This window comes from Hypanus sabinus, chromosome 12 (genome assembly GCF_030144855.1).
Source record: "Hypanus sabinus isolate sHypSab1 chromosome 12, sHypSab1.hap1, whole genome shotgun sequence".
NCBI lineage: Eukaryota > Metazoa > Chordata > Chondrichthyes > Myliobatiformes > Dasyatidae > Hypanus > Hypanus sabinus.
The window spans coordinates 13,758,094-13,772,099 of record NC_082717.1 but is presented as its reverse complement, the minus strand read 5'-3'; the positions used below and the strand labels follow the sequence as shown (position 1 = coordinate 13,772,099).

General features: G+C 48.2%; 1 protein-coding gene across 2 annotated transcripts in view; it reads right to left on the bottom strand.

The window, feature by feature from the left end:
• The window catches only part of kif26ba (kinesin family member 26Ba), a 356,970-nt gene that overhangs the window by 133,342 nt on the left and 209,622 nt on the right, over positions 1 to 14,006 (bottom strand). For both annotated transcript variants that reach the window (XM_059985564.1, XM_059985565.1), the window contains one exon: positions 4,089 to 4,275. In XM_059985564.1, coding sequence (XP_059841547.1) covers positions 4,089 to 4,275 — 187 coding nt within the window. The remainder of the gene's footprint in view (positions 1 to 4,088; positions 4,276 to 14,006) is intronic.

The following is a 14,006-nucleotide window of genomic DNA, read 5'->3' as shown; positions in this document are numbered from 1 at the left end:
GAGATTAAGAATTGGGCAGGATAACACTTCTGCTCTATGTTGAAATGCTGCCAATGTTCCGGTGACATCCAACTGGATGAAAAGTCGTGGTCAAGTTCAGACAATGAGGACAGCAGCAGAGTGCTTTCTCAGCACCTCACTGAAACACCAGCCCAGATCACTGTTCTTTAGCAGCACTCCAACCCCAGACCTTTGGACTCAGGTTAATGTGCTGCCAGGTAACCCGCAGACTAGAAATGAGGTGGCAGCATCAAGCGATCAGTGCTCTGGAGTTCCGTCCTATCCAGTAGTGAGTGGGGATCGACGATTCTTGGGACTCTCCCAGATCAGCACTGACGGAGCCCATCATGAATATCACTGTAAAAGCTGACACGTCCACTTGGATGGCCCATTGCTACTTCCTCACAAGCTCGTCACCATCACAGAAACAGACTTTGATTCTCTTTAGGTGTGGTCAAAAAGAAAACAGCTGGAGCAGTGGATAGAGAACGTCCCATCTGCAGCCATGTCTACATTTATAGATCCCTCAAAGCTGCCGTGCAAGTCGGTAAAGGTGTTTAAGAAGGCATATGGTGTACTGGCATTCATAAGTCAGGGGATTGAGTTCAAGAGCCACAAGGTAACGTTGCAACTCTATAAAACCCTGTTTAGACCACACCTGGGAGTGTTGTGTTCAGCTCTGGTCACATCACTATAGGAAGGATGTGAAAGATTTAGATAGGCACATAGATGAAAGAAAATAGAGGGTAATGTGGAAGGGAAGGGTGAGATTGAGCCTGGAGCAGGTTAATTGGTCAGAACACATCGTGGCCTGAAAGACCTGCCCTCTGCTCTACAGGTCTATGCTCTATGTCCTGAGGTCCAAGCAAGTGGACTGACAATAAAACATCTCAGATACTCCAGCCTGTGGCATTCAATGCCATGTTTCAACAACATTTAAGAGGCACTTAGACAGGTACACAAATGTGCAAGTTTGAGGTGCTGCACTTTGGGAGGACAAAAGTCAGAAGAAATTATACATTAAGGACCCTGCAAAGCTCTGATGTACAGAGGGTTCTTGGGGTACAAGTCCATAGCTCACTGAGACTAGCAAAACAAATGAATGGGGTTGTAATGAAGACACAGGACATGCTGGCCTTCCTTGGTCAGGGCAATGAGTATAAACATTGTAAAATCGTGTTGTAGCTGTATAAAACTTTGGTTCGGCCATATTTCGAGAAACTTGCGCAGCTCTGGTTGTCACACTATAGGAAGGATGTGTAGTGGGTGGGGAAGAGGTTCACCAGGAAGTTGCCTGGATTAGAGATTATTAGCGATAAGAAGAGGTTAATATCAGCAGTTTGAAGGGAGAGCTGACAGAAACATATCAAATTACAAGAGGCATCGATAGAACAGATAGTCAAAGTCTTTTTCTCTCAGTGGAAATACTAAAGGGCATAGTTTTAAGGTGGGAGGCAGAAATTTTAAAGGAGATTTATGAGGAAAGATTTTTTTTTAAAGACAAAGGTAGGTGTCTGGAGCACAGAGGAGGAGGTGGAAGCAGATACAAGAGGGGGAAGAAGTGCTTAAACAAGCACATGAACAGGGAGGGGATGGAGGAAAACAGACAGGTACAGGCAAATGGGATTAGCATGAATTAGCAGAGAAATTATGGGCCAAATGGCCTGTTTCTGTGCTGCACTGTTCATGTTCTATGAATGGGGGGGTTGGGGGGGGGGAGTTGTACAATTTAAAAGTCGTGTCCCAGAGGGCACTGTCTTATCTACACAGGATTCCCCACGCTGACTGTAATGTACTATTTGTTGAACCATGTGTTAATTCTGAAGGCCCAAGTCATGGCCTTTGAATCTAATTTGTGTCAGGAAGTAATAACTGGACACAGCAACACATTGATGATGTCATCATGTCTACAGGTTACATTGGGGGAAGACGATCCCATGTTAGGGTGAATCAGCACAGGAGCTGCCCTACTCCAGTTTCCTAACTCCACGTGAACTGGTGGCAAACACCTTTACTTGCAAGATATCTTGCTTTAAAAAAAAGCACCAATAGGTCCAATTTGTCCAAATATTCAACTGAGTTATGGTGATCTGGAATACACCCTGAAAAGAAAACAGAATGAATCACACTTAATAGGTGATTTGAAATAGAGATGGTGTACATTTAAAGGGAAAATGACTTGCAAGGTTATGGGAAGAGTGCCAGCATCTGGCCATTTCATAATTAATCAAAATGAACAAACTATTAATTAGTGGTTTGGATGGGGACTTCCAGTCAAAGAGCCTCTTTTCCCCCTTTCCAACAAAAGTACTCGATGAAATATGAAATTTCCTTTAAAGTTCCCCAAGTATTATCTGCTGGTCTCAGGACAACACTCTGTAATTCCCAGAGTAATTGGGTTGCTGCACAAAAGACCAGCTGCCACCTGCTGTGTTGTGAATGTCACCCACTGATCTCTCTCTCTCTCTCTCTCTCTCTCTCTGATTTTCCAACCATTTGCACTTGGATTGTTGGTGCTATTTTACCAGCTCGCTGATGAATTTTCCACCGTGCAGTGAGGTTGCCACACTAAAGATCTCCCATGTTTCATCCCCCAGGTCTGGGCTAATTCAGCGTTCAAGGGAGTGGGGACCAGTCCCCTTTCACTGGAGAATCTAGAATCCTGCAGATCTCAACAAAGACAAGGCAGGTTGGGTTCAACAAGGATATCCCCCGATCCAGTTTTTGGCTGCATCAAGGGTCGCATGCCAATGGTTACCATCAGCGTGCCCACTGCCTACTGAACTAGCCAGGAAGAAGGTAGCAAAATAAAATGGTTCTGAGGTGATGGTTGAAGTTGCATTAAATTGCTCTCCTATTGACTCTAATCCCTCAACAGAAAACCAAGGATGCAATGCTGAGGCTTTAGAAGGAATCAGTCAGACCGCACTTGGAATATAGTGAGTAGTTTTGGGCCCCTTATCTTAGAAAAGATGCACAGGCACTGGAGGAAGTTCACAGGTGGTTCATGAGGATGAGACCAGGAGTGAAGAGGTTAATGTGTGAGGAGGAGTATTTGATGGTTCTGGGCCTGTACTCACTGGGGTTTAGAGGAATGGAGTTGGGGGGGGGGGGTGGAAGAACTCATTGAAATCTATTGAACGTTGCAAGGTCTGGATAGAAAGGGTATGGAGAGGATATTTCCTATTGTGGGTGAGTCTAGGACCAGAGGGCATAGCCACAGAATAGAGAATGTCCCTTTACAAGAGAGATGAGGAGGAATTTCTTTAGCCAGAGGTTGGTGAATTTGTGGAATTCATTGCCACAGATGTCTGTGAAGGCCAAGTCATTGGGTATATTTAAAGTGGAAGTTGTTAACTTCTTAGTTAGTCAGGACGTCAAAGGTCATGGGGAGAAGGCCGGAGAATGGAGTTGAGAGGGATAATAAGGTAGCCATGATGGAATGGTGGAGCAGACACGATGTGCTGAATGGCCTACATCTGCTCCTATGTCTAACATGTATTTTATGTTTGCAACATATATCTTAAAACAAAAATGCACCAGTTCCTGAAGAGAAGAGCCAGAAACAACAATAAACAGTAGAAATAAATACAGAAACAATGTGAGCTAATTACAGAAGTGTTATTCAGAATACAGCGCAGAACAACTTGTACAGTCAAAGCCCTCATTCTTCTGCCTGGTAACACAAATAGATCATGTCTCAGTAATTTCTCCCCTGTGAACTGAGCGTTGTGTTAGAAAGACTCTTATCATTCTCCTCGATTCCCAGTTCCAAGTGGAAATAATCCAGATCATGAACGATTGAAGGTATGAGATCACGCCTCCGATCATTGTACCCTCACTTCCTCATTGGTTGCCCACCACATCCATCCTCCCATAACCAATCAAAAGTGGACAAGCTATTAACTAGTGCAATGAAAGGGACATCCAATCAAAGAGCCTCTTTACCCTTCTCCAACATTGACCTGTGAACAAAAGTACCTGATGAAATATTACAATTTTGCTCTGAAGTTCCCCAGGTATTATCTCCTGGTCCCAGAACTATAGAATTCCCGGAGTCAACTGGCAAGCTGGCTTCCAGCGCTTACCTTGCCAATCCCGGGATTGTCTTTCACCTTGCTGATGGCCCGAAGCAGACATGGTGGCGCTGGGGGTGAGGACGTCTGCAGGATGCCACTGAAGTTGGTTGGGAAGGGAAGGGGCTCAGACACATTTGGGGCAGGAGACCGGTGGTGCTTCTTCTTCTTGGAAGACAGGTTGAGCTTCTGGGCGGCTCTGGAGAAACAAAAGAGCAGGCGTTGGACAAAGGAGATGGGGCACAAATGGATGCTGCACTGATCTCAGGCCCTCACCCCCCCCCCCCCCCCCCCGCACACAAAGTTCAGCTGAACTGCAGCGTGAAAGCCGAGAGGTTGCTTCTCAACTTCTGCCCCTGGCTCTCTTCCAGGATGGGTAACATTAGATGGGTTTAAAACGTTGGGCAAATCACAACAGATTTCGCCCAAGGTCCAACACCTCCAGTAGCACCAAGCAAGCATACAAACATTACGAAATAGGTGCAGGAGTCAGCCGTCTGACCCTTCAAACCTTTTCCGCCATTCAATAAGATCATGGCTGATCTGGCTGTGGACGTCCACTCATTTCCCTATAACCCTCACTCCCCTACTATGCAAAACTCCACCTAACCTTGTCTTAAATGTATTTAATATGGTGTCCTCTACTGCTTCCCAGAGCAGACAGTACCATATTCACTGCTCTCTGGGAAAAGCAGTTTCTCCTCATATTTATCCTAAATCTATTCCCCTTAATCTTGAGGCTATGTTCCCTAGTTCTAATCTCACCTACCATTGAAAACAACTTTCCTGCCCCTATCTTAGCTATCCCTTTCATAACTTTCATTCTTTCATTATGTGTCATATCATAGGACGTAGTTGATCACGATCTTTCCATGAACCATCAATGTTCTTGGTAAATTACAGTAGTGGTTTGTCATTGTCTTCTTCTGGACAGTGTCTTTACAAGACGGGTGATCCCAGCCATTATCAATACTCTTCAGAGACTGTCTGCCTGGTGTCAGGACTTGTGATATGCACCATTTGCTCATACAACCATCCACCAGCTGCTCCCATGGCTTCATATGACCCTGATAGTGGGGCTAAACAGGTGCTGGACCTTGTGCAAGAGTAACCTACAGGCTAGCAGAGGGAAGGAGCAGTTTACACCTCCCTTGATAGAGGTATAGCTCCACCTCACCACCCAATTCATAACTGTATATGTTTCTTTATTTTATTTATTATTTGACTTTATTTCTTACATCCTTCACATACACGAGGAGTAAAATTCTTTACATTACGTTTCCGTCTAAATGCGCAATGTGCAATTTATAGTAATTTATGATAAACAGTATCTATTAAGATCCCTTCTCATTTTTCTGAATTCCAGTGAGTACAGTGTTAGGGAACTCACTCACTTCTCAGATGCTAACCCCCTCATCTCTGGAATCAACCTGGTGAACCTCTTCTACACGGTCTCCAAAGCCAGCATGTCTTTTCTCAAGTAAGGAGACTAGAACTGAGTGCAGCAGTCCAGGTGTGGCCTCACCAGTACCCTGAACAGTTGCAGCATCACCTCCCTGCTCTTGAATTCAATCCCGGTAGCAATGAAGGCCAACATCCCATTGTCTTCTTGATAACCTGCTGCAAGCTGACCATTTGCAATTCATGCAGAAGCACTCCCAGGTCTCGCTGCGCAACAGCATGCTGCAATCTTTCACCATTTAAACAATAATCTGATCTTCTAATTTCCTTCCAGAGTAGAAGACAGATAACCCCCACTTGAAAGCAGCAATGCAAGAGGGACACAAATTAACAACCTTGCACTCAAAATGCTACAACTTTTCAAATGGGCATCTAAAGGGATTTCTCAATATCTGGAGGAACGAGTGAAGGACCTTTTCCTGATGCTCTAAGTTAACTCAATTTTAAGGGAATCCTGTGTTTGGATAAGTCAGGAGTTACTTCAGGAGCAGGTGACACCGTGCTGGACGCTATCCTGGCTTCAAGCCTAAGCCAAATGGTCATCCTCCTCCGTGAAGTCACGCTATGCTAAATTTACTTCATACTCTGTGGGGGTCTGGTTTTACGTTCTTTAGATGGTGTGGTGGATCCGGGTGTGTTTCTAGTCCAGGTATTAGAGGTGTACAGCACAGAAATAGACCATTCAACTGTGACACGTATCCATGCTAAACCATCAGGCCTGCATCCGTCAATTCCTTCCCTATTCAAGTACTTATCCAACCCGATGTCTGGATTACTGTTATTTCTGCAACTATGTCCCAACCGGCAATAAACTCAAGAGATTCAGCAGATGCTAGAAACTATACACAAGACACTCAAAAGACCGGAGGAACTCATTAAGTCAGGCAGCAGCTATGGAGGAGAATAAACATTTCATCACCCTGATTGTGCTGCGCAGCCTACGGCATCTATTAAAACTGGCTCCAAAACATATTTAGTTGTGCATTTGTGCTGTGATGTATAACGCAGGCGACCACGGTCTTACCATAACCATGATCATTCTTGGCAATTTTTTCTAGGGAAGTGATTTGCCACTGCCTTCTTCTGGACAGTGTCTTTACAAGATGGGAGACCCCAGCCATTACTGATCTTCTTCAGAGATTGTGTGCCTGGCGTCAGCGGGCACAGAGCCAGGACTTGTGATGTGCCCCAGCTGCTCTGATGGCTTCTCATGACCCTGATCGTGGGGGCTAAGCAGGTGCTACACCTTGCCCAAGGGTGACCTGCGGGTTAGCGGAGTGAAGGAGCGCCTTACACCTCCTTTGATAGAGATGTAATTCCACTCCGACTCCTTACATTTTGTTGCAGCTGTGCTGTTCTGGTTAGAACATTTATTCCTGCAGAGAATGGGTTACCAAGGGTAAAACCTTATCCCTCAGTGTCCCAGAATCTCCATTCTTTGAGCCCCCAGCTCTAGGAATTCACAACTCTGAGTATGCGCAGTCCTTGAGAATAGAATGTTCCAATGAAATAAATAAATTCCTTTCTCCTTTGCATTTGACTATGAAAACAATACAAGGAGAAATGACAGCAGCAGGAGTAGGTCACCAGGACCTTTGAGCCTGGCCTTCCACTAAGTATGAACGTGGCTGAAATCTGCATTGTCATTGTTTTACCTTAGTCTACCGTATTACATCGATCTCTGTATTTTAGTAGGAGTTTGAGGAGATTTGGTAAGTCATCAAAAAGTACCTCACTACTTTTTTTCTCTTTTTACAATAACTATTTAACTTAACCTTCTAAATATATCTATTTTTATATTAAGTATATATATATATACTTTTTACTTTAACTTACCATTTTTATTTTTATGTATTGCAATATATTGCTGCCTCAAAACAACAAATTTGATAACAAATGCCAGTGATACTAAACCTGATTGTGATGAACAGTATGCAAGACAAGCTTTGCACTGCAGCCTGGTAAATGCGACAATAGTAAGCCAATTCCAATACCAATACTGATATCAATACCAATCCAAAACCAGTTCAGTCCAGCCTCAATGACCAGTCCTGTAGCTCAGCTTCAGCAGACGATTGAGTGTTTCATCGCTCTTATCATCCATCCCTTCAATATCCCAGCCTTATTGGAAATCAGCTCCTTTTGACTCGATTGTTCTATCTGTTGTGCTCCAGCTTCACACGATTGCACAGTCACTGCCAAGTAGCACAGAGCTGTTTTTTTTCTGGGGGGAGGGAAGCATCATTTCATGTCCTTTCAGACTGAAGCCAAAATATGAACAAGGGCAAAGTGGGTGGGTGAGGCAGAAGTCCTGAACATGGGTGCCATGGTAACGTAGTGGTTGGCATGTTGCCATTCCAGCTCGGGGCGTTCTGGAGCTCAGAGTTCAATTCTGGCACCGTCCGGTAAGTCCTCCCCATGGAATGTTTGGGCTCCCCCCCCACCCCCCCACCGGAGGCTCTGGTCTCCTTCCTCGATCCAAAGACATTCCAGGTAGGTTAACTGGCCATTGTAACTTGTCCCCTGATTATGTTAGGGTTAATCGGTTTTGTCGGGGGTTGCTGGGGTGGCATGGCTCAAAGAGTTGGCACCCTCAAAGGACTGGAAGGGCCTGCTTCATGATGTATCACTACGTAAATAAATAACATTTGGTGATGGTGTTTGTCAGTTTAATGGGTTCCTCATCTATTAAATCAAGGGGCGTTGGCCCATGTAATTTATTATCATTCAAGTTTTACCCAGACTTGGATTAAATGTTGCAAATACATTGGAGTTCAATTCAGGCAGCTTTGCTGTCCAGCAAGACATGGGAGAAGAGACACGTCCCATCTATGAATGTGCCACACTCTAGTTTCAAGTCCCAGATTTCTCAGTGGGCCATTATAATTCATCACAGTTTAAAATACGGTACTTTCTAGAGCACTGGCTGTCCTCCACAAGTAGGCTGTGGGCCTGAAGATGATCACTTACTGTACCTCCCAGTACAATCACACAGAAGGTGTTGAAAACCAACTGCTGGAGGAGCTCAGTGGGTCAGGAGGCAACAGCCATGGAGGCAGAGGGATGGCCAATGTTTTGGGTCAAAACCCTGAATCAGGTCTCGTGTGTAAAGGAGGGACAGCCAGTAGACAATAGACAATAGGTGCAGAAGTAGACCATTTGGCCCCTCGAGTCTGCACCGCCATTCTGAGATCATGGCTAATCATTCACTATCAATACCCAGTCCCTGCCTTGTCCCCATATCCCTTGATTCCCCTATCCATCAGATATCTATCTAGCTCCTTCTTGAAAGCATCCAGAGAATTGGCCTCCACCGTCTTCCGAGGCAGTGCATTCCACACCTCCACAACTCTCTGGGAGAAGAAGTTCTTCCTCAACTCTGTTTTAAATAACTGACCTCTTATTCTCAATCCATGCCCTCTGGTACTGGACTCTCCCAACATAAAAGAGATGAGAGGAGAATGATAGGTAGAACCAAGTGAGGATGGGGGGTGATGGACTAATGAAGGTAGCTGAGGGAGGGCAAAGAGGTGGACTCAGGAGACAAGGGGCTGGTGGGTGATAGGTATATTGTCATCATCGTTATGTGCCTTGTTGTGTGATGTGGCTGATCATGATCCACATACCACAGTTATCACCATCATTGTTCTTGGCAAAACTCCCTTCAGAAGTGGTTTGCCCTAGCCTTCTTCTGGGTAGGGTCTTTACCAGATGGGTGACCCCAGCCATCACCAATACTCTTCACAGAATGCCTGGCATCAGTGGACACATAACCAGGACTTGTGATGGGCACCAGCTGCTCATACGACCATCCACCACCTGCTCCCATGGCTTCCTGAGATGCAGATCGGGGGCACTAAGCAGGTGCTACACCTTACCCAAGGGTGACCTGAAGGCTAGCAGGGGGAAGGAGCACCTTACACCTCCTTTGGTAGAGATGTATCTCCACCCCACCACCCATGAAGGTGTAAGGTATAAGAAATGAGATATAAAGAGAAAGCAGGTGCATCAGAGGAAGGAGGCAGATATTGAGCTAACCTGCTATGAAGATCTCATTTCACAAGTTTAGCTTTTTAAAAATGTGTAAGGTAAAACTTTTGACCAAATAAGCATGACCGTGTGTCTCCCTTTTATTTGGGCTTGGACTAGCATGTCAGCACAGCACTGAAGGGCTAACACATTGTCTGAAGTGCTACTCTTCAGAGGAGACTTGAAGCAAGAAAACAAACATTCTGCAAATTTTTTGAAATCTGAAGTAAACAAATAAATAAATAGATAAATGAATGAATGAACGTCGTCAGAAAGAAGGCAGAACAGCTCCTCTCCTCTACTTTCTTAGAAGTTTGAATTGACTCAGCATGTCACCAAACTTTTACAGATTTCTATAGATGCACAGTGGACAGTATCCTAACTGGTTGAATCACAGCCTGGTGTGGAAGCTCCAATGCCCAGGAATGGAAGAGGCTTGCGGCTTCAGAAAGGACCGTAAGTGCTGCATATATCACAGGTGAAGCCCACCCCACCACTGAATAGATAGAGCGCTGCCACGAGGAAGTGGCATCCATCAAAGGCCCCCGCCATCCAGCCTTCTTCTTGCTACAACCATCAGGCAGGAGGTACCGAGGCTTTAGGTCCCATACCACTAGATTCAAGAACAGTCATTACACTACAACCATTAGGCTCCTGAACTTGGGTGGATAACTTCATTCTCGATTTAGACTCATTTTCAAGGACTTGCGTTCACACTATTTATTTTATTTGCACAGTTTGTCTCTTTTTTTGCACATTAGTTGTCAACCTTTGTCTGTTTATAGTTTTTCATAAATTCTAATGTGGCGACCCACTTTCTGCGCAGCCAAACCGGCTCACAAATAGCCAGTGCGCGGGTGGAGACTTTGGTAATGCACCTCTGATGTTATTTCCGCCCGGAGAGGGCGGGCGCTAGGGATTAAATGCCACAGCCGCGAAGTTTGAATAAACTAGTCTCGAAACGACTTACCGATTGCGTGTCGTTATTTCAGCGCTGTGTGTAGCACATCGCTACATTGGTGACCCCGACGGTCCAAATGGGATTTGGACCAAAGATGACCGACTCTTCATCTGTTCACGCAGTTTCGCTAAAACTGCAGACTTTCTGGATGCTGCGACCATGCGTATGGTTTAGCCAAGCAGAAGCCCAGTTCCAGATTCGGCAGATATCCTCTGATTCCACGCATTACTACCACGTGGTGAGTGCCCTTGACCAGGAGACGGCCGCCCAGGTTGCAGATTTCATACAGTCACCCCCGGAAGAAGGCAAATATGAAGCATTCAAAGTGCTGCTCATTGGGACCTTTGGCCTCTCGCGGCGCAAGCGGGGTGCCCACCTGCTTCACCTGGACGGTTTGAGAAACAGACTGCCGTCAGCATTGATGAACGAGATGCTGTCCTTGGCTGATGGACACAAGCCCTGCCTCATGTTCGAGCAAGTGTTCCTAGAGCAACTGTCCGAGGACTTACATCTGCTGCTGGCCGACGCAGATTTCAGTGACCCCCGGAAGGTGGCGGCCCGGGCAGACGTGCTGTGGAAAGCCAAGAGGGAGAGCGTGGCATCTGTTGGTCAGATTACCAGGCCACGTGTCCAACAGCAGACCAGACCAGGCCCGGCAGGGGGGCGCACACAACACAGAGGCAGGAGTGAGGAGGCCAGTGAACAGTGGTGTTTCTACCACCAGTGGTGGGGCACAAAAGCCCACTGTTGGCCAGGGCCAGGGCCAGGGTCAGAGCCAGTTTCCGCTAATGACTATGGTGGCTGGCCACCAGGACAGCCTCTTGTACGTCTGGGACAAACAGTCGTGACGCCGCTTCTTGGTCAACATCGGAGCGGAAATCAGTGTCTTGCCCCCGATGGGGTACGACACTCGAAACAGGAAGCCAGGACCCATCCTGAGGGCCGCAAACGGCAGCATGATACGGACCTACGGCACCCGCACAGTGCAGCTGCAGTTCGGCGCCAGCCGGTTCACATGGGACTTCACACTGGCCGCCTTGGCCCAACCACTCCTGGGGGCGGACTTCTTGCAAGCTCACAGCCTGCTGGTCGACTTGCAAGGGAAAAGACTGGTACATGCCGAGACTTTCCAGACGTTCTCCCTGGGTGAAGCCAAGTTGCCAGCCCCATACTTGGACTCCATCAAGCTGTCGGACAACTAATTCACCAGAATCCTGGCGGACTTTCCATTGATTCTGGCACCGCAGTTCACGGCAGCCATGCCCAGACACGGGGTACAGCACCACATCCCGACTAAGGGACCACCCCTCCATGCCTGCGCACAAAGGCTCACCTGGCGAAGGAGGAGTTCAAGAGGATGGAGGAATTGGGGATCGTATGGAGGTCCAACAGCCCATGGGCCTCCCCCCTGCACATGGTGCCCAAAGCAGCTGGCGGTTGGAGACCATGCGGCGACTGCCACAGACTGAACGAGGCTACAACTCCAGACCGCTACTCCGTGCCGCACTTACAGGACTTTGCAGCAAACCTGCACGGGGCAAGAATATTTTCCAACGTAGACCTCGTCCAGGGATACCATCAAATCCCGGTGCACCCTGAAGACATCCCCAAAACAGCACTTATCACCCCATTCGGCCTGTTCAAGTTCCTCCGAATGCCGTTTGGCCTGAAGAATGCTGCACAGATGTTCCAGCGGCTAATGGATACGGTGGGACATGACCTGGACTTTGCGTTCATCTATTTGGGTGATATCCTTATAGCCAGCAGTAGTCGCCAGGAGCATCTGTCCCACCTCCGCCAGCTCTACTCCCGCCTGAGTGATTTCGGCCTCATGATCAACCCGGCCAAATGCCAGTTCGGTCTCGATACCATCGACTTCCTGGGCCACAGGATTACCAAAGACGGGGCAACACCTCTGCCCGCCAAGGCAGACGCGATCCGCCACTTTGCCCGGCCCAACACGGTCAAAGGGCTGCAGGAGTTCGTTGGTATGGTGAACTTCTACCACCGTTTCCTCCCCTCAGCAGCCCTGGCAATCCGGCATTTCAGGTACTTCTTAGAAGGCAGGCCATTCACCGCGTTCACAGAACACAAACCGTTGACCTTCGCATTCATGAAGGTGTCTGATCCCTGGTCGGCTCACCAGCAGCGACATCTGTCCTACATCTCCGAGTACACGATGGACATCCAGCATGTCTCGGGAAAGGACAACGTCGTGGCGGACGCACTCTCCAGACCAGCTGTCCAGGCCCTGTCCCTGGGGGTGGACTATGTAGCACTGGCGGAGGGCGCAGCAGGCAGACGACGAGATGCCCAGCTACAGGACCGCAGTCTTGGGTTTGCAGCTGCAGGACTTTCTCGTAGGCCCAGGTGATAGGACCCTCCTGTGCGACGTGGCTACCGGCCAATCTCGCCCCACCATCCCAGCAGCCTGGAGGCGGCGAGTTTTCAACTCCATACACGGTTTGGCGCACCCATCTATCAGGACAACCGTCCGGCTGGTCTCCAGCAAGTTCGCGTGGCACAAACTTCGCAAGCAAGTCAGTGAATGGGCCAGAACGTGCGCGCAGTGCCAAAAGCCAAGGTGCAGCAGCACACTAAAGCCCCACCTCAGCAGTTTGAACCCACCCACCGGAGGTTCGACCACATTCATGTGGATATCGTGGGCCCCCTACCAGTGTCCTGAGGAGCACGGTACCTCCTAGCTATGATAGACCGGTTCATGAGGTGGCCAGAGGCGGTTCCGCTCACCAACACATCTGCCGATTCCTGCGCCCGAGCACTGATTGCAACCTGGGTAGCACGCTTCAGGGTACCGGCCCACATTACCTCCGACAGAGGTGTCCAGTTCACCTCCAGCCTGTGGTCGGCTGTGGCCAGCCTGTTGGGAACGCAGCTACACCACACTACTGCCTACCACCCACAGTCGAATGGACTAGTGGAACGCTTCCACCGTCACTTGAAGTCGGCTTTCATGGCCCGCCTGAGAGGACCTAACTGGGTGGACGAGCTTCCCTGGGTCCTGCTTGGAATTCGCACAGCACCCAAAGAGGATCTGCATGCCTTGTCGGCCGTTGGTGTACAGCGCGCCCCTGGCTGTCCCGGGAGAGTTCATACCAGCACCAAGGGGGCAAGAGGAAGAACCCGCAGCAGTCCTGGACAGGCTACATGAAAGGATCGGCAACCTGGCCCCTGTACCAACTTCACAGCACGGATGGACCCCGACCCATGTACCCAAAGACCTGCAGAACTGTAAGTTTGTGTTTGTACGAAGGGACGGACACTGGACACCGCTACAGCGGCCGTAAGAGGGGCCGTTCAAGGTGATCAACAACAACAAGTCCATGTACGTTCTGGACATTGGGGGGAGAGAGGAGGTTTTCACAGTGGACCGACTCAAACCAGCCCATGTGGACTTGGTGCAGCTGGTCGAGGTTCAGGCACCACGGCGCAGAGGCAGACCTCCCAAACAGAGGCTG